The sequence below is a fragment of the Pleurodeles waltl genome, chromosome 4_1 (genome assembly GCF_031143425.1).
Source record: "Pleurodeles waltl isolate 20211129_DDA chromosome 4_1, aPleWal1.hap1.20221129, whole genome shotgun sequence".
Taxonomy (NCBI): domain Eukaryota; kingdom Metazoa; phylum Chordata; class Amphibia; order Caudata; family Salamandridae; genus Pleurodeles; species Pleurodeles waltl.
In genome coordinates, this window is record NC_090442.1 from 733,409,429 (window position 1) to 733,428,461 (window position 19,033).

The following is a 19,033-nucleotide window of genomic DNA, read 5'->3' on the forward strand; positions in this document are numbered from 1 at the left end:
TCGCTGCCAAGTTAAACACTGGCACTATTACACTGAAGGCCTTGCAATATTTTCTCCTTCCATGCCTGTGGCCAGGAGGCAGGCATCAATAAAACCCCTTTCTACCCAGCAGTACACAGGAAGCACACTCCAGACCCCTGCCATCACTTTCCTTGTCTCCAAGTTGGTACCCTTTGGATGTAGTCAACTCAGGGAGCACATGATGCATCACCCATTCACCTCTCAACCAGCCTAGACACCTTAAATGTTCATTACCCCCTTAGTTACCTTCCCTCTCCCCCTGCAAGTTTCACAGGGGCTTTACAACAAGTTTTATGCCGTGGTGCGGTTATAATGATGCATGTAGCAGGGAGAAGGACGTATGGTCACTGGTTATCCCCCAAGATGGCGTGGATAAATCACTTATGGGTGTCAATTGAAATGTCATAAGTACTAGAATTATTCGCTTTTAACTGATGCACTGATACCATTTATATCATACAACTGTCTGCTTTTGTACACTGCCATGCTGATACTTGCTTGCTATTTCCATTTAAATAAAACTATTAAAAAATTTAAAAAACACAAAAAAAAACATTGAGGCCTCCACAGACTTAAAAAAGTGTGGCTTTCTGAAGTGCTCCAGGTTTATAGTAATTAGGGTCCACCCAAAAGCAAGAGAGGTCCAACTCATGTGGAATCAATGCTTATGAATTAGGGTATGCTTTATGTTACACCAAAGGGGAGGTCGCGCAGAAGAGACAAAGGTCCAATGATAATTACGTTATTGAAGGTGGGCGATTAAAGAAGTGCAATATGATGTTATTTTTTTAGTAAGGGTGACATGCTGTTGACTGTCACTAACAATGAGTGCCAACACATTCTGGATGCCCTAGTAAACGATATAGCTGCATTACATGCATGACTCAGTATTACTAAGTCCTCATTATCAGTGTCCTTTTATTTGAAATGGTAGTTCTGACTCGGACGTTAGGGTTCCCAGCAGGTATGGTAACTCTGGTGGTCAGAAAAACTGAGCTATTACAAGTTGGACTCTGAGGGTCATCTAAGAAATAGGAGAGAGGAGCAGATTTACACCATTCGATTCTCTCAGTTAATACTCAAACTTGGTCATGTTTTCATTCCAATGTTTTGGCTGCTTGAGTACCCTGGGTTTTTGGGGGTTGGGGGAGGGACTTTCAAAGGCCATATGTTCACCACGTAACTCATAGTGGGACCCAAGATCTTTGATCTTCTTTAAGTCTGAATGTTGTTTGTTTATTTTATGATAATGATGATTTTTATGCCCAATCCAAAAATGATCAGGTCACTGAAAGGGAGCACAGGCGAAAAGGTGGCCCCTGGACCTGGAGAGCATGAACTCTCTTTTCGCAAAGCCTCGAAGACCTGGCTCTTGGATTGCTAACTCCATACTCCATGGTTCGGTTCTTGTCTTGGGCAGCGCTTGGAGGCCTCTGTGTGGCCATATGCTTTACAAGAACCCAGGAATAAAATATAATATAATAGAACAGAATAGAATAGAATAGAATAGAATAGAAATCAAGTGTTCATAAGATTTTTGTCCTTTAGTAGTGACATGTTATGGAGAATGGGGGAGGGGTCAAAACCTAACCAGTAATGTGGTTGAGAAGCCAATAGAGCAGATATTACCATCATAAAAACCCCTGGAAAGATACCATGACACTTGGAAGGACTTGCAAGGTGACTCTCAAAGAATATGGATGAATATATTCTTGAATGCAGAAAACATTCCATTGATGATTTGGAAGGAACCATAATTTCATTTAAAACAAAGCAGTGGGGTGAAAGCCACTTTCTATCACTATGAAACTGAAAGGGGCCATATGCAGAGGAGCATGCAACTCTGCTCCCAAATCTTCGTTGAGTGAGCAATTCACATGGCACTAAATTGGACATGTGAGTGCGGAAAGGTTTGTCTGAGTATTTACGCAACACACACGTTGCATTGTAGGTGAGAATGGGATGATAAATAATTGAAATTAAAATGTAGGAATTCTCGAATACTCAAACCTTTCCTCTGGCAGTGGATTACAAAATGTGCATCTTCAATAATGTCTATGTTTACCTGATGAAGGAGACATGGTAAGGTGATGAAGAAATGGGTTTTGAAGCAAGACACTGTACTCTATTATGTTTAGAAAGATATCCTCCTTCTGTCTGCAGGGCAGAGCAGGTTTGCCTGGGCCAATTGGACTTGAAGGAGCTCCTGGACCTTTTGGACAGAAAGGAGAAAAGGTAATTCATTTGCTGATGTACGTTCTTGCATTTGTAATGTGTAAGCATTTTAATAAGCTAAAATCCTACTAATTAATTGTTTAACTTTGTGGAATAGCTGACTTGCCGAGGAACACTTTTGTCTTTATGGAGCAGTGATCGACACCATTTGCCATGATATATTTCAAAGACTATATCATATGCGACAGTCAAATACAATGAATCCTAAAGGAACATATTTGCATAACGAGTGCTTATCCTGGAAATGTGACATTGACCCAATCCTTCTGCATACACGTTGGACACCCCTCTTTTAAAGTGACACTTTAATGACCATATCTTTCCCTTCTTGTGAAGTGTTTTTGCAGAATGTGCCCCGCTCCACCGCTTTCCTTTTCTCTTCAGAAATCTCCTCCTGTCCATCTTCAAACATGTTCCCAGTGCCTCCCAGATTATGAAAACGAGCATATGCTCTGCATGCTGGACATTCTTCTCTATCACAGAAATACCACACCATGTGTGGAACCTCACAAATCACATGAATTCAAGTCTACTGCAATTAATACTCAAGGCCCTAGTGAATGATGACCCACCTTCTTCTTGCTGGTTCTATACTGCCTCCAACCGAAATGGCAAGAAGCTGATGTAAATGTTGATGAGCACTTCTAATGAATATTGAAATGTATATTCTAAATATTATCTGATTGTCAGTGGCTGTTCTTTCCTTACAGGGAATGCAAGGTATTGGTATTCCGGGCATTCCAGGTCCAAAAGGAGAGCTGGGGAAAAAGGTAAGTTGGCTGTGAAGCATCTTTTGCCACATTCAGGTAAATCATTTACCGGCATACACGTTATCACTGCACTTTTTGTCGTGTATATAATTAATGTACACAAACTAGGGATGTGCAAAATTTGTGTAATAGGTTTTCCTATAACTACATGACATGTAACTATGTGAAATGTAAACCAGTTATTTGACGCTATATTTTAGTGTGGAATGTGTCCTTGGTTCAATTTAGCGCAAGTAACACAAGTGGTGTATGCTGCAGTTTCTAGACTTTTAGTTGCATAATGTAAACACAATTGCAACACCACATATTGTCGAGACCCCAAGAAGTACGTTTCCAGAACCGGGTATGCTTTACTGTGTGTAAAAAAAGTGAAACTATTGCAATAACAATCCTGAAGAGGTGGTGCCAAGATATACAAAATTCCTCAAAATTGAATTCCGTGGTGTAATATAAATTTTAATTGGGCTTAGTATTGACCACAAATCACTGTTACTGATGTGTAAAAGTCGGTGACCCGGTGGCAAACGTATATCCCTGCCTTTCATTGACCATTGGCTGGCTGGCAGTGTCCCCAAGAATGATCATTCAGAAGTTCCCTCACACTGAATGGGACAGGGGAACCACAAGTCTAGCTGGAGAGGACAGCCACTGATTTACATCAGTTCTTCTGTCCCACCAAACTCTAAATCACCCAACCCATATCAATAAACAGCCTGGATAGACCTGGACAACCTGATGGTGAAGCGTGGCACACTGAAAAGAAGCTACCTTCAGAATGAGAAGATTTATTGCAGCCCAGTTTGTGCAAGTGAGAGGTGGTCAAAGACAATGTCTGAAATAAGGTCTTCAGTCTTATGTCATCATACAAGGCCCGCAGCAAATGCGGAGGAGATGACAAAGCCTCCAGGTGGAGAAACAGTTTACGTGGCCGTCATACGTGCACAGTCAGTTTCTCACAGTTGATGGGCAAGTGTAGGTTTCAATGAGAAAGGAACTCTGCATTATGCACACATCACAAGAGAATTCAAGAGGTGGTTCCAAAACCTGATTGTCAGGTACCTACTGTGATGGTTATTATGAGAAGGAAAATGCTCTGAATAAGAGTAGGCACTTGCAGAAGCAGAAACTTAACTTCATCAAATGTAAGCTGTGGTCTATCCATATCACGTTTTGCAGAGATGAAAGGACACTATTTAGACTCTCTTAAAGGATTACAATTTCTTAAGCCAGGTCACCTGCAGAGATTTTTTTAGTTAATTTGTTGACACATTTTCATCACATTCTACTGTCAGAGGACAGTCTTCTCCTATGAGTTGTCGTGTCAAGATGTTCACTGCCAATTTGCAGTCCCTATCGGATTGGAAGATCATAACACATCGTGAAAGGGTCCCAGCTCTAGACTTTTGGAGTTCTTCTGATCTTCTCCCAAGTAACCATCCAGGATGAGCTGATAACTCTCCTGTTCCCTCATGGCATAGAGGAACTAGGCACCACTTCCATTCGGTTGTATTCCTGTAGGACTCCCAGCCACTTTGCTTTACCGCAAGGTAGCAACAGGTCTCTCTCAATGAGAAGAAAGCCCCACTGTTTCTTGAGACATGCCAACAACCTTTACAGCTATCTTGTGAGTAATATTCAATCCATCCGGAACTGAGATGTGGCTTTTTAGTCTGGCAGGTCATGGTTACTTCAAAGAATTTTAAAATAGTGTGTTACGACCCTAGAAGAAGTCAATATCAAAATGGGCTGGCTAGACACCTCTCCTTTTTTGAGGATAGAAATCTGTCTTCTGGCCTCCTTGGCCTAATGCCACACTGTCAGGCATTTACCAGGAGTAGGAAAGTGCCCTCTTCCTTGGCATGGTTACCCCATTTTCTGCCTGTTGTCACTGTGTTTGACTGTGTCCACTGGGATCCTGCTAATCAGGACCCCAGTGATTATGTTATCTCCTGTAAATTTTGGTAACTGTACCTTTTTCTTCCCACATTTGGTATACAGGTCCCCCCATGTTAGTCCCTAGTATATGGTACCCAGGTACCCAGGGCATTGGGGTACCAGCGGATCCCTATGAGCTGCAGCAGTTATTCTGCCACCAATAGGGAGCCTGTGCAAGTGGTTCTGCAGGCCTGCCATTGCAGTTTGCGTGAACCAGGTGCATACACCCGTTTTCACTACAGGTCACTGCACCAAGTCACTGTAAGTTACGCCATCTCAGCCCAGAGGGCAGGGTGCAGGCCCCTATGTGTGAAGGGACCCCTGCACTAGCAAAGGTGCCCCCATGAACTCCAGTTCCATTTTCCTGGACTTAGTGAGTGCGGGGATGCCATTTTAGGCGTGTACTGGACATAGGTCAGAACCTATGTCCAGCTGCATAATAGTAACTCCGAACCTGGGCATGTTTGATATCAAACATGTCGGAATCATACCCCAATACTGTTGCAAAAATTGGAAGTATGATTCCATGCACTCTTATGGCTCTTTAGAGGACCCCCAGCATTGCTACTACCAGTCTTACAGGGTTTTCCAGGCAGCCAAAGCTGCTGCCACCCCTCAAACAGGTTTCTGCCCTCCTGCTTCTTGATCAGATCAAGCTCAGGAAGGCAGAACAAAGGATTTCCTTTGGGAGAGGGAGGTAACACCCTCTCCCTTTGGAAATAAGTGTGACTGGCTTGGGAGGGGTAGCCTCCCCAAACCACTGGTATGCTTTGAAGGGCACATTTGGTTCTCTCTGTGTATAAACAAGTCTACACTGGCTCAGGGCCCCCCAGTCCCTGCTCTGGCATGAAACTGGACAACAGAAAGGGGAGTAACCAGTCCCCTGTCCATTACCGCCCCATAGGTGGTGCTCAGAGCTCCTCCAGAGAGTCTCTGGGTTCTGCCGTCTTGTTTCCAAGGTTGGCAGGGAACTCTGGGAGCATCTGAGTGGCCAGGCCAGGCAGGTGACATCAGAGGCACCCCCTGATAGGTGGTCACCTGGCTAGGTGACTAAGCCCACTCAGTTAATGGAGCAAGAGCCATGCTCCCTCAGAAAGGGGGTTCACTTTTGGTGACCTCCCCACTTCAAAGCACCATTGCAGGTTTGAACGATTGTTGTGCTGGTGGAATAAAACACAGAACTTTTAAAGATTAAGTTCCACATCCTGATTCACAGAATAAGGGTATTCCAGAAAACATGAAGGGCAGGGTGCCACAGCTCTACCAAGCCTCACAGAGAACTACCAGCCCAACATTCTGTAGGGTGGAACATTTATTTTCCCTGGATTTCTAGCAGGTGAGCAATAATGCATGAATGAATTATGCACAAAAATGCCTTTTTCCTGGTCTCCACGGGGGCAATATATGTTTTTCTTTGATTAAACTCAATTTTAATACCACATAAAATATGTGGGGGTTTCCCCTTCTTTACTGCTATGGTAAGGCAACCTCTCTTGTATTTCACAAGAGTAATTGTGGGTGCTTTCAGGAGTGGAAACTATCTGAAAATTGACTGTGAACACCCACAAATATATCAGTTTGTTAATACTCCTCGTAATATATGAGAGCAAAATCTATTACATAGAATTTACTCTTGAAACATTCTAGTTTTCTTTTTTGCATTTCAGGGGAGTTTGGATGCACAACAACTTTTGTGAATGGTGCTATCAATCTTCCTGTGCCTAAGTTTACTTTTCTGCTGAAATAAGCACTATAACAAAACGGGCTTTAAAAACAAAAATCTGTTAAAGTTAGTGGTATATCTTATTTGCAGCAATCTTTTTACGTTGATATCATTATGGTTTAAAAAAAAATCAACTCAATGTTCTGTGTGCAGTTTTTTTCTTTACCCATTGGTTACCAATAAATAATTCAGAAATAAACTTGCTACTTCTTTGACTGCATGGATGAGGTACCGAAAGTTCTGCCATAACACACTGGTTATTTCTTGTATTTTTCCTAGGGCGATGTTGGGCCTTTAGGACCCCTAGGACAAAAGGCAGGTATTCAAATGCATTCCATAAATATGGGGCAGTGGATCACTGGTGTGTGACAGACCCATAACTCTTCTCACTTTGCATGCTTCACAGATGAATGAGCCAGTGCTGTAAAGAATTGAGTGTTCCTAATTATTGATTTAAAAAGCAGAAGTGCGTAGGCGCCAGTGCTGTAGGGTGTGCAGTGCCTCTGATTCCCCATTTAAGTTAATTTTGCTGGGTATGTGCTAGTGATATATTATGTGCAGTGTATCTGATTCCTCATGAACGAATATGTGACTCTTAGGTGTCAGTGCTGCAGAGCGTGCACGGCATCTGATTGTTCATTTCAGGATATTAGATTGGTAGGTGCCAGTGCTGTAGAGTGACATTACATCTTATTTCTCATTTAAGAATATTTGATGTTTGTAAGCCTGTGCTGTGGAGTGGGATACTGAATGCAAAAGTACCATTTCTTTGGCCTGTTCAATCTTATGTCAGCCTGTGGTAAACTTTCTGGCATTAGGGCAGTGCTTTGCATCCCACCTTCTTGTGCATTCCTGAGACACCTCCTTCCACCCCCCACCTTTGTCTACTAACTTTCACAGCTTTGACCCCAGCTACTCTGCCGATGCCCCCCATAACTCCATGAGGATATAAATCCTTTCTCACAGCAGACAAAGGGATACCATTGTCCCGAAAGAAACCCATCAACTCATACCAAATTTCCAGGTGTTGCAGTATACTGATCCCCTCCTCCCTGCAAAACCTTCTCATCTCCCGGTTTACTTTTCTCCTCCCCCTGTTGATCGCTTCTGCCTTATCAGCACCTCCACACTAGTTTAGGTATTAACGCAGTCCACAACACATGGGTTCCTGACCAACTCACCTTCACGGCCTTCTCACCTTTTTTCATTTCCTTAATTAGAGCCAAAACTTTCATGCGAACCAGGTCATTCTCACCTAAGTGCCCCACTAGCACGTCTGGGCAACCACCCCTGCCCAACAAACGATTTAACAATGGTAACAACTCATGCTGTCCCATGCCATCTTTCTTCACATGCTGCAGACAGCCCAATATTAACAACACAACAGCTGCTACACGTTCAAGTCTTTTACTGACTGTTTATTAATTATAGTCACTACCACCATATTGTCCACATTGAACAATACCTTTTTGTTCACAAACCTCCCTCACCCTGCCCCATATAGACAATGCCACTACTAGGGGGAAACACTCCAGAAAAGCAGTGCTGCACCCTCCAGACTTCCAATCCTCTTGTCATTGCTCCATACACAATTTGCCTTGCCAAAACAGGCCGAACTCTGCACCTCCTGCGGCAACACAGAATATTTCCATGTTCGATCCCATCTCTTTACTCCATCCAACCAATAGTATAGCATTTGTGTTCTACAAATTTGTGGCCTAACAACACCTGCAGCCCCCTTGCTTGCACCTTCTTTTTACTCAACATTTTGACTAGCAGCTACAACATTGCCTGTTGATTTTCTTCTGGCAGCCTGGCCTCTATCCAACCCGAATCTATCTCAAAGCCAAGGAAAGACAACACTGTCTGGTCCCACTGTTTTCTCTGCTACCAACAGAACCCTTAAACCTGTCATTCACTCCTTACATCTGCCCAGTATTATCTTACAATTCTCCGAGCAAGTCCCACCACCACAAAGAACAAATAAGCTAGAAAATATGTCACCAACATACCCTGTCTCAAAGGTAGATAACATTGTAGGAAGGAGCTAATTTCTTAAACAGAACACAAGAAACAGAACACCCGAAGAGCACTGCTTTATCCACAGACCATTCACCCTGTCACATACCAGAAACAGGTGGAAATCTGCTTAATGTCTCTGTTTGCCATCCTGTACCCTACTCCTACCTGCATTACTTAGTAAATTGTCATATCCGCTGAGACCCAACTTCTCATCAATGCTATTGTTTACCGAGCTGCCTTCTGGCTATGACATGTGGTGACTGAAGTGGTACTTCCCCTTTTTTGATACTACCCTAATAGGAGAAACAATGAGATTTTCCAATGGCCAAATATTAAAGGGACCTGCCATGCTTCCCCCCATACCTCTTTCTGAAATTTCGCTTCCACCCTCTCAGGATGTTCTTTGGCTGATTTCAAGTTCTGAACCCACTATTTTTCCTTTGAGCCCTGACGCCACATTCTGAAACCTATTTTAAACCTTTCAAACGATATCTGTACGTCCTTCGTCCTGTGACCAATATGTCAGCCTGCCATAGGCACTATTTCCTGGGGACATTACTGCTCCTCTACCACCACCTCATTGATTTCACTGCTGCTAGCTTCCTTCCTGGTGCCCTGCACTTCCCCACCTCACCATAGGTAACCCTATATTGTATAATTGGATCCTTCGACCCGCATTGTAAACAGTTGTATCGATATATGCAGAATTCTCTATTACAAAATCCCTGGTTGATGGCCTGTTACTCATCTCTCTGTCCTGGTTATCCTCACCCCACTGACTTCACTCCTCTTTGTGGGGGATGCTCCTAAAAGGGCAGATACACTACCTGAAGCCCACTGGCTGTAAGACTGTTGTCACCGGCCTCATGGAATTTGGGGCCACAAATTGGTATCTAGTTCCCCCACTTAACTTTGTCCTCCTTTGCCAAGCTAGCTCCGACCTTCTCATTATATCTGACCCAAATGTGGCGTGGGCCATCTGTATTACATCAATGTAGTTAAACAGTGATATACTTGTTCTGGATATTTTTTCCGCAGTACGAAATGGTGTATATTAAAATGCTGCTGTCCAATTTTCTATATTGATTGGCACCCTTGGCCTCTTTGCCAACTTGTACTCCATTAGACTCCTACTTAGTCTGTACTTCCCTATAGAATAGCTTAAACACCTCCATGTAGTCTCCTTTCCATATCTTTTCTTTTTTAGCTGCCATTAAATGTGCCCCTGGTGGCTTTTTGTAGCCCACGTAAGGCAGTTTTTTCACCTTCAGCTCTCTACTCTTTTCTTCTCTTCCTCTTTCACATCCCCCTCCTTCTTCTTCCTGCTTCTCTTACTCCCCCCTCTCCTGTCTCCCTTGTGACCCATTATCCCTCCCACCTGTCTATCCTTTCCCTCAACCTTGTCTGCTCCTGACACTATATGCGTTTCCTTCACCCCATCTGTACCCATGCCTTGGTCTGTCACATATTTGCCCTTATGCAGTCTGAGTCCATCTCTAGATTTCCTCATTCTGCCCTATGATTCCACACCTTTTGACATCATTTCAGGATTCACACCCACCTACAGCACTTTTTCTGCTTTTTCCTCCATCTGCATCCCCCCACACTGTGTCCTGTAATCAATCTCCATGTCTTTACTCAAAACCTTCAACCACTTGTGTGAAAAATCCTCTGTCCAACTTTGTCATTCTGTCCCACTTTCATCTTCTCTGTCTCAATTCCTCTACTTTCTCCTTCTCTTCTTTGTAATCCAGCAATGACATATCCTTCATAATTTCTGCACTGCCCTCACTGCTGGTCCCCAGCAGCTCCCCATCACCACCTCCTCCATCAGACCAATTTACCTGTGTCCGCCATGTGTTCTTGTACAAGGAAACCACTCCAGCCCATCCCAGCACTTCTCCTGTTTGGTCCCTGCCATGGTCCAGCCAGCTGCTGTTGAATGTATCTTTGCTTCTTCTCAGAGTCCATTGACTGCACCAAGCCCTCCTGGATGCTGATGCAGGTCCACCTGGTGATCTGTTGAGGCAGTGGAGAAGCTCAGTGTGTTGGGTTTGCTGACTGATGTGGCTAAGGGCACCCTTAGAAAGCTACCTTGCCTGCTTGCCCTTCTCTCTCTACTGTCCACAGCTACATCCGTCTGCCCCTATCCTGAAACCCTGCCTGTCCCCTTTTTGAAAGCCTCCCTACTATCGTTGTCCCTCCTTCAGTACACATTTTAAAGGATTCTCCTGCCTCTTCCTCCTTATAAGGAAAGAGAGCTGGTCATCCTCACTCTCTGCTCCCTTCTCCCTCGCTCCATTCAAGCATTTCAGTAGTGAGTGCTGTCACCTTTCCTGCCTGTGGGCCTACTGGCGGGCTCTGCTGCTCCTTGTTTAATGCTAGTTCATGAAAGCCTCGCCCCTTGCTGACATCACTCTGCTATAAAATGAGGAACGCACAGAGGTGGAGCCCCCTGTGGTGCCTGTGCCCCCGCCTACCACCACAGTCTGCCCCTTTCCCACAGTATAGCTGCAGATGACTGGTGGTCCTGCGGTGCTGGATCCACAGGTCACCGCTAATTGCGCTTGTACACAATCGCTTAATTGCGCTTGTACACAATCGCTTAATTGCGCTTGTACACACCCGCTCTCCCTCAGTTCTCCAAAGCTCCTCCAGAACTCCAGGCCAAGACACTTTCTTCCTGCCCCATTCTGAAATCTCAATTCACCTGGCTCACTTCTATTAAGTTTGGGGTGCGGAGACAAACACCACCACTGCCACCATGTCAGTCAAATGTCATGTTAGATGTACGTGCCCTGCTGACCCCAACTCCGCAAGCTAACCTTGCACCCACAAATTCTCTGTGCTCTGCAACTCCATCATCTTGCTCCACCCTAGCCCACAGTTCACCTGTATAGCCTACCTATCCTCCCTTACTTGCTTATTCCTGTTGCCACCCAATCTGAATACCCTACCTCAGTTACAACCATGAACAGCAGGCCAATATCAGAAGCAGGGACCCAATCTAATTATGAAACCAGCTCCAATAACCTACAAGGTGGCTACCTGCCGCCAACCACTGTGTCACTATTCCCTAAACCGGTCTCCAACTGTCTCCGGACCTATCCCTTAATCCCCACTACACCACCCACAAGCAGCTCCTGGCCAATAGAGGCTTTGTAGTCCCCTAAACTGCACCAATCCTCCCAAATACCTCGGGGTGGGGTGGGAGGGGCAGACCTCCAGTGTTGGCTGCCCCCAAATCCCCAGGTCAGGACACAAACCTTTCAGTTCTACGTCAGAAACCTTCATGCTAAAGAACAAATCCTCTAACCATCAAGGTATTCAAACTGCTCAATTGTACCAGGGAGGTGCCTTTGACTTCATTGGGCCCACCTTAGGGAGGGTACGGCATGTCCACATCCAAAGGCATTGTACAAACCGGGATTTATTTGTAGTGGTCCACTGAAAATCTAAATATTGTAGTTACTGTGGTTGGTATTGTTTTTTTGGGCCCAGCCCATGTGAGTTTGTTGTAGTTACTTCAAGGAACTTCGAATTACGCTCCGATGCCTTTTCTGTTTCAAAGTATGACTACCCTTAGTGGAAAAAGGACAATGTTTGCTTTCTCTCTGCAGGGTGTGGCAGGGGTGCCAGGGAATGACGGCGTTACTGGGCAACGGGTAAGGCAATTTCTTGAAAAAGTCTTTTATTTTAGTAAAATAGAAATACTGCTACAATAGTTGGTCCCTCACAGTATAAAACATTATACTGGTCAAGCAGCTGACAGCATTTCAGATAGGTATCCCCGTCTAGTCTCCTAGAGGTGGGCAAACCACAAAATTCTTAGGGTCTCCCTTAAGATATCATTTTCCTGTTTTTTATTTATGCTCATATAGCTTTACAGCAGTTCTGCTTTATCATGCAGAGCAATCTTATTTTTTCTTTACTAAGCGGCAAAATGGAGGGTCGTGCAGAACACTGGCTCGTCTATGGCTTTTCTTCTACTGGGACCCAGAGCTTAGCCAGACCCACACTTTCGGCTGAGCCACGCTCGCGCTTCCTTTGTACAGTGTACTGATACCAGCTGGTGATGTGGAAGCGCTGCAGCACTTAAACACAATCAGGCCGAAGAAACTTAGAGGGAGATCGCTTTCAACATAAATGATACACCGACTTCTCAACTGTTCACCATATGCACAAAGCCTTTTTTGGGGTTGCAACCCCTGCAAATCACATAATCACAAGGTGTGTGATGGCAAAAGGGCTTTGTACAGTGTACAAAACGCCATTATGAGCTAGAAAAGCTTTCGTACTTGTAAAAACGTTTTGCAACCCTTTTAAAATTGGAAATATAAAGTGGCTGGAACAGGTCGGACCCCTCAATTTGGAAAGCGTTGTATCTGTAGCTCATGACCAACTAGTTAGGCTAGTAACTGATTAGCAAAGGGGTGTTGTACCTGTTGGAAAGATTTCTGTAGGAATTGTGTTAGCAGCCTCGAGAGGAGCAGGAATTGCTCCAGGGGACCACTCCTTGCTCACCTGATGTCTTCCTACACAGGAACATTTTTTTAAAAGAAAGTCTGTCCCTTTAATGGACACAAACTACCTAAAACATACTTTCCTATTTGGGAAAACAAATGAAGGAACTCTGGTCTGTTGTCCCATACAGGCCATCTTTTCTGCATTCTCAGTCAGTCACATGAGGTCGGAAATTATGATCTGCTAACTTTATATTTATTAGGAAGGTTGTTTTGCAACCCCTTGCAAATGGATATTTTGTGATGTGACTATTTCTACATAGGTTGCATCGCAAATTGCATTCTCATACGCTAATCAGTTAAGATGCATTGCACACCACTAGTTTGTGAATGGGACTCGTGCAAGGGTTCCTGAGTACATAAAACCCACCTACAAATGTTTTGAGCTGTGCACAGCACCTATGAGCTGGATAAGCTGTCTGTCCTACCAGTGACCCCAGCAAAGACGAAAGTTTTGTACTTTTATGCTTTAATTTTGCAAATAAATATCCAGTCCTGAAATGTTGATAGTGTGAAATTTTAATTCTGCTTTTAATATTGTTTTCCAATGATTATTTCTCTATTTATAAATTTAATGGAATTGAAAAAATATTATTTGTTAATTTTTTTGTCGGTGAGGAAAATCTTGCGCAAACGTAATTTAGCTTGTTTTTCTGCAAAACTGGTGAAACCTTTTTTTAAGAATGTTTCTGTTAGCAGGAATAATCAGTAAAAAATGTAACTCACAGCTTTTTCATATTTTGTAGACACCTGTCTCCTGTAACTGAGCCACAAAAACTTCATATTTCTGGCAATTTCCTAAAATTTGGGAACTTTCTTGCAAATCTTTTACTTGAAGGGTGACAGGCATATTTCTATGGAAAACAAGTTTATAGAATTTAGCTTCAACACAAAAGTAACATTACAATCAACATCCTAGAACTAAAAAAAACGGCAAGTTATGTTTTTTGTCAATATATTATCTATTCCTTAGTGAATGTGTTTTTTAAACATTTTCTGTGACATTCTATAACATGCATGACTTTTGCTTCTTCCTATTATGCAGCAAATGCAGAAAATGCTCCTAGTTTATGAAGTGCCCTGTGTCTTTGTTAAATTAATTTAGCAAATCTTTAAAAATTAGGGGAGCAAACGCATTAACACTGCACTGGCATTCTCAGATAAGCCAGTGAAGGCTGGGTATCCTGCACAAACTGGATACTTGTAGATAAAAAAAGGCTTTTGAATCAAGCCAATTGTTCAGGTTCAATATTCTTACCTCCTTGGACGCATATGCTTACATACGCCAGAAAACACATATTATACAAGTTGCCTTGGTCAACATAAATTATGCAGAGGTTGGTGAGAATCTAACTTCAGAGCTGTGTTGGATGGTCGATATGTACTATTATCCTTTTCTAATGGAGAAGACGGGATTAGTATTGGAGCCTTCTACCCACAAATACTAAAAGCTGGTCACATAGTCACCAACAACTATGCAACTCATCTTCATGAAAGTCATCATAAGAAAATTGACTTCATATATACTGTTGCATTGCCTAAAAATCGAACAGGATGTTGATGTTCAGTGCATTGACCAGTGCAGCCAACCAGGCTTCCCTGTTCTCCCACATGTATAAAAGATTTGTGGTTAAGATACAAGGCCTGCACTCGTTTGGGTGTGTCCTTTGGTTTATTGGTTTCAGTTTTATACATATCAAGAAACACTGCACACGTTACAGATGCAGTACCTCAGACCAATACCTGTTTGGCTCCAGTCATTTAGGGATGTCATGTTTAGGGATTGATGAGTGAGGATACAAACAATGGAAAACTAATACAAAACACACACAATCATTGTAAATTTTTGTTTCTGACCATTCAGAGGACAGCAGGCCCTGGTTAAGGTAAGTGTCAGTGGAAAGGGAGGTTATTTGTAATTATTAAGCCCCTGTTGCCCAGGGTGACTTTCTGTGTCAGTTTTAAAAGCTGTAATGTAGATAATTACCTTAATGCCATCTGGAAGTGACTTTTAGTGAAGAGGACTCGGGAGTGTAATGGCCCATAATGAGAAGAGGTGCATCAGGTTTAGGGGGCCCTTTTTAATGGTAAGTAAATCCGTACAATATTATCTGATGTCAACAGTGTAAGTTGGTGTAAATCTGAAAGTTTTGGAGAGAATGCCTGTTGTGACACTGATGTACCCTTAAACTCCCAGTGACATTTATCCAGTCTGATGCAATGGAGGTTCAGATAGTATGAATCCCAAGGTATAAAGATCAGTAACGTGCAAGACTACACCACTCCAACTTCAAATTATTCTTATTTGACTCCCTATGAAGGCCTTCATATATGTTCCATGGCTTTGCACCTTACAAGTCCTTATCAACTGAGAAGGCAACCGCCTTGTTTGGGAAGTTCATAATCTGAGGCGGATCCTCTGCCCCTTACAACTAGTACCCAACAACATTTGAAACCCTGAGGTGCAATAGCTACAGGAGTGCGGGCCCTCTCAAGCTGCAATCCCAGTCTCAGGAATACTCTATCATTTTCACTCTGAACTCATGAGAAAACTGAATATGCACCTATTCCACACACACTGAGTTTCCCTGTTGTAATCTAAAGTAAATGTGCACCTATATATAACACTTGGTATATATGTTCCAACAAACTGTGTGTGACCTTTAGTGGTAATCCAGGACTGGTACTACCACATTCCGCGTGACGTACCAATTTGACTACATATGTCCTGGATCAAGGTCAAGGCTGATTCGCATATGGCTGGGTCCAAACTGGGGTGGCATGGTGAGCAAAAGAACAATGGATTAAGCCCAGATCTGTGACTGGGGATGAGTGTTTGAAAAGTTTCAGCACTCCACCCATCATCCTTGTGTGTTGCTAAAGTCACCCTGAGTGGGAAGGGTATGCACAGACATGGGTCCCATGCTCACTGTGCCACTGAATTCGAGCTAGCCTGGCTGATGAGGGGTGATACCCTGAAACTGATCCCAGGATGCTTGTTTCCAGTCCATTTGATTTACAGACACTGGGAACATGTAGTACCGTTTACTAGGGACTTATAGGTAAACAAAATGTGGCAATTAAATGTAGGCCAATTTTACCATGTTTTAGGGAGAGAGCACTTTACCTCTGGTTAATAGGGATAAAGTGCACAAAGTCCTAATGCCAATGAAAATGAGTTCAGCAAAAACGGGGAAATGAAGGCAAAAAGGTTGGGGGAATGCCATGTCAAGGACATGAGATCTAAAAATTGGAAGCAGACCATAGCTTGTGCAAGGCCTCATTTGCTGCATTGCCTTGCCTGATGCCATCATCTCTGGTATGGGATACTTTTTTTCAGGAAAAGACTGGCTTTTAGCTTCCCAGACAGTTCGATATCCATACAGTTGCTGCACATGCAGTTTGATGAAGGCAATACAGCCTCTGCATTTGCTGTTATCACACAGGATCCTAGTAACCATATGAGTCACCATGAAACCTGCCTCTTGCTTACCATATCTCCACTAGGGGCTAGAGGCTGAGCAAGATGAACACCACTCTGACCAGCTGGGGCATATTGATTGTCTTTGGAGTCAATGAGCGCATAAACCACTCTTGCCTGCACCACAGGCCAGCGTGGCCACCTACTGATTGGTTAGTGATGTGTGACTGTGGCATGTCCCCTACGTCCTAATTTAACTACAGAAAACCTGAACCTTCTCTTGTATACGTCAAATCAAGCATCTCTTCTTTAACCTAATTTCTCTGTTTTAGGGGAAGAAAGGTCTGAAGGGGGAACAAGGAGAAAAGGTGAGATCGGACACATTGTATAATTGAATATTTGTTTTTTTCATTGAGAGGCTATTCTTTGAAAGTTGTTTCACAGCTTTTGCTTCTCTGTCAATTTGTATTTCGAGGTTGGTCTGGTATTTTGTAATTCCTACATAACACAACAATAGGAAAAACGATGTACAACAGAGCACAACACAAAATAGCATAAACTATTGCAAAACATTGCATCACAGAACATACATAAAGCAAAAGCAATAAAATAAGACACAACACAACCAAAAGACCTGAAACGAAACACAGAAAACAAAAAATACAAAATACATATAACCTTACAAAATACGTACAAAAGAGCCCCATGCAAAACATGTATAACATAAGCAAACACACAACCCACTCATCATATCACACACAGACACACACAGTAAAACAAAACAACTGAGACTCCAAATTAGCAATATCTTTATTATAACAAGATCAAGTGACTTCCAATTTATTGGATTAAAATCATGCTTACTTTTTTCCATTGGTCATCTATGCATACAATACACCTGCCGCATTTTTCTTACATCAGCCATTTAACATGAAAATGTGGTGAGTAACATGTTTTGGCAGTGTTTTGCAGCCCTCTGACACCATACATTGCTTAATATGCAGTCCATATTCTGCTTAGAATGTGGTTTGTCGCCCAGTCTCTTTACCCTTTGAAAAATGACAACATGTACTGCCAGTCAACAAAATGTAAATCAAAGATTCATTTTGATTTCACACAATATTTAAAGTACCCATCACAATATTTGTAAAGGTTTTTTTTATACTTTACCAATTTTGTTTTTCAGGGAGAACGTGGAGAAGTTGGTAAAAGTGGACCACAAGGAATTGCTGTAAGAAAACCTTTCCATGCTTGTGGCGCTGGCTCAGACCCATGCCTTCTCTTGCACATAAAGCAGTGCGACCTGAGAACCAGGCACACCTCTGAAATGAACCCAAAGGCAACATGTAAATGATGCTCAGGGTAATCGCCCTCAATGAAGAGAGTCAACAGAAACATGTTCCTTTGCCTGGGATGCTGAAATGTAAAGCATCTGGCATCTTTATTACCTCCTACATGCTTGGCAAATGCAGAGTAGGCTTTAGTTGGATGAGTGTAAGGGTCATCTAGGCGTGTTGTGGTGATTTCTAAAGTTGAAGTACTCGAGCGTGGTCCAGGGGTGCACTTGTGTGTGGGACAGAGGGCTATGCAGGTTTCTTAGGTGCTGATAGGAAGGCAATTACGTTTTTCAAGACTGGGAGGAGACAGTCGCACTGATTTGTCTAAGTTATAGGGTGGCTGCAGCAGTTTGGATGTTTGAGATTTCATGTTTTCACCACCAAAGAAGAATGGTTGCCTTAACCAAGGAGGGGGTGTAGAAGCTTCCACTACTATGAGGCACTCTAGAGGGAAGGGCGTAACTCAAAATGATGGATCCCTCAGATATTCATTGGTATGGGGATGAACTGGGTTGCCCTAAAAGGTTGAGGACACCCTGAATGGTTGCCCTCCCCCGCGCCAAAGGGGCTGCAGGGGTCTGCATTACACTGCTGCTACAAGGGAGATGAAAGGAGGGCTTCACTTGAGTATGAAAATGTATTAGTCGAAAGAAAAATGACACATGATGATGATGGATTGGCAAGGGATGCTAGCCATGTTTCCTCTTTGAAGATTAGTTAATGAAATCAGTTATTTACAGTTTCTAGATGTCCTCACCCACTTTACACATTTTTATCAGTGTGGTATTGCTAGTCGATTTCTGAGTGATTCCTTTTTGAAGGTTTCAAGGGTTGTATAAGATAAGTAAATGATTTTGTCTAATTTGTATTGTTATGTATTTTCAAGGTTTTATTTGTTTCTGTGGAATATAATCAAACATATTTTATATGGATTATTTATAGAAGAGGGTTATTGGTGTTTTTAGTGCTCTCCCTTTCATAAACACAGGATCCATCAACTCTAAGTGAGGGGAAACTGAGAGCTGTACGCTAAACATCAGTCAATG

At 42.9% G+C, this 19,033-nt stretch overlaps 1 protein-coding gene across 1 annotated transcript in view; it reads left to right on the top strand.

The window, feature by feature from the left end:
* The window catches only part of LOC138288093 (collagen alpha-1(VII) chain-like), a 963,348-nt gene that overhangs the window by 382,411 nt on the left and 561,904 nt on the right, over positions 1 to 19,033 (top strand). The window contains exons 37-42 of the mRNA XM_069229319.1: positions 2,185 to 2,256; positions 2,967 to 3,026; positions 6,964 to 6,999; positions 12,327 to 12,371; positions 16,983 to 17,018; positions 17,837 to 17,881. Of these exons, the coding sequence (XP_069085420.1) occupies positions 2,185 to 2,256; positions 2,967 to 3,026; positions 6,964 to 6,999; positions 12,327 to 12,371; positions 16,983 to 17,018; positions 17,837 to 17,881 (294 nt within the window). The remainder of the gene's footprint in view (positions 1 to 2,184; positions 2,257 to 2,966; positions 3,027 to 6,963; positions 7,000 to 12,326; positions 12,372 to 16,982; positions 17,019 to 17,836; positions 17,882 to 19,033) is intronic.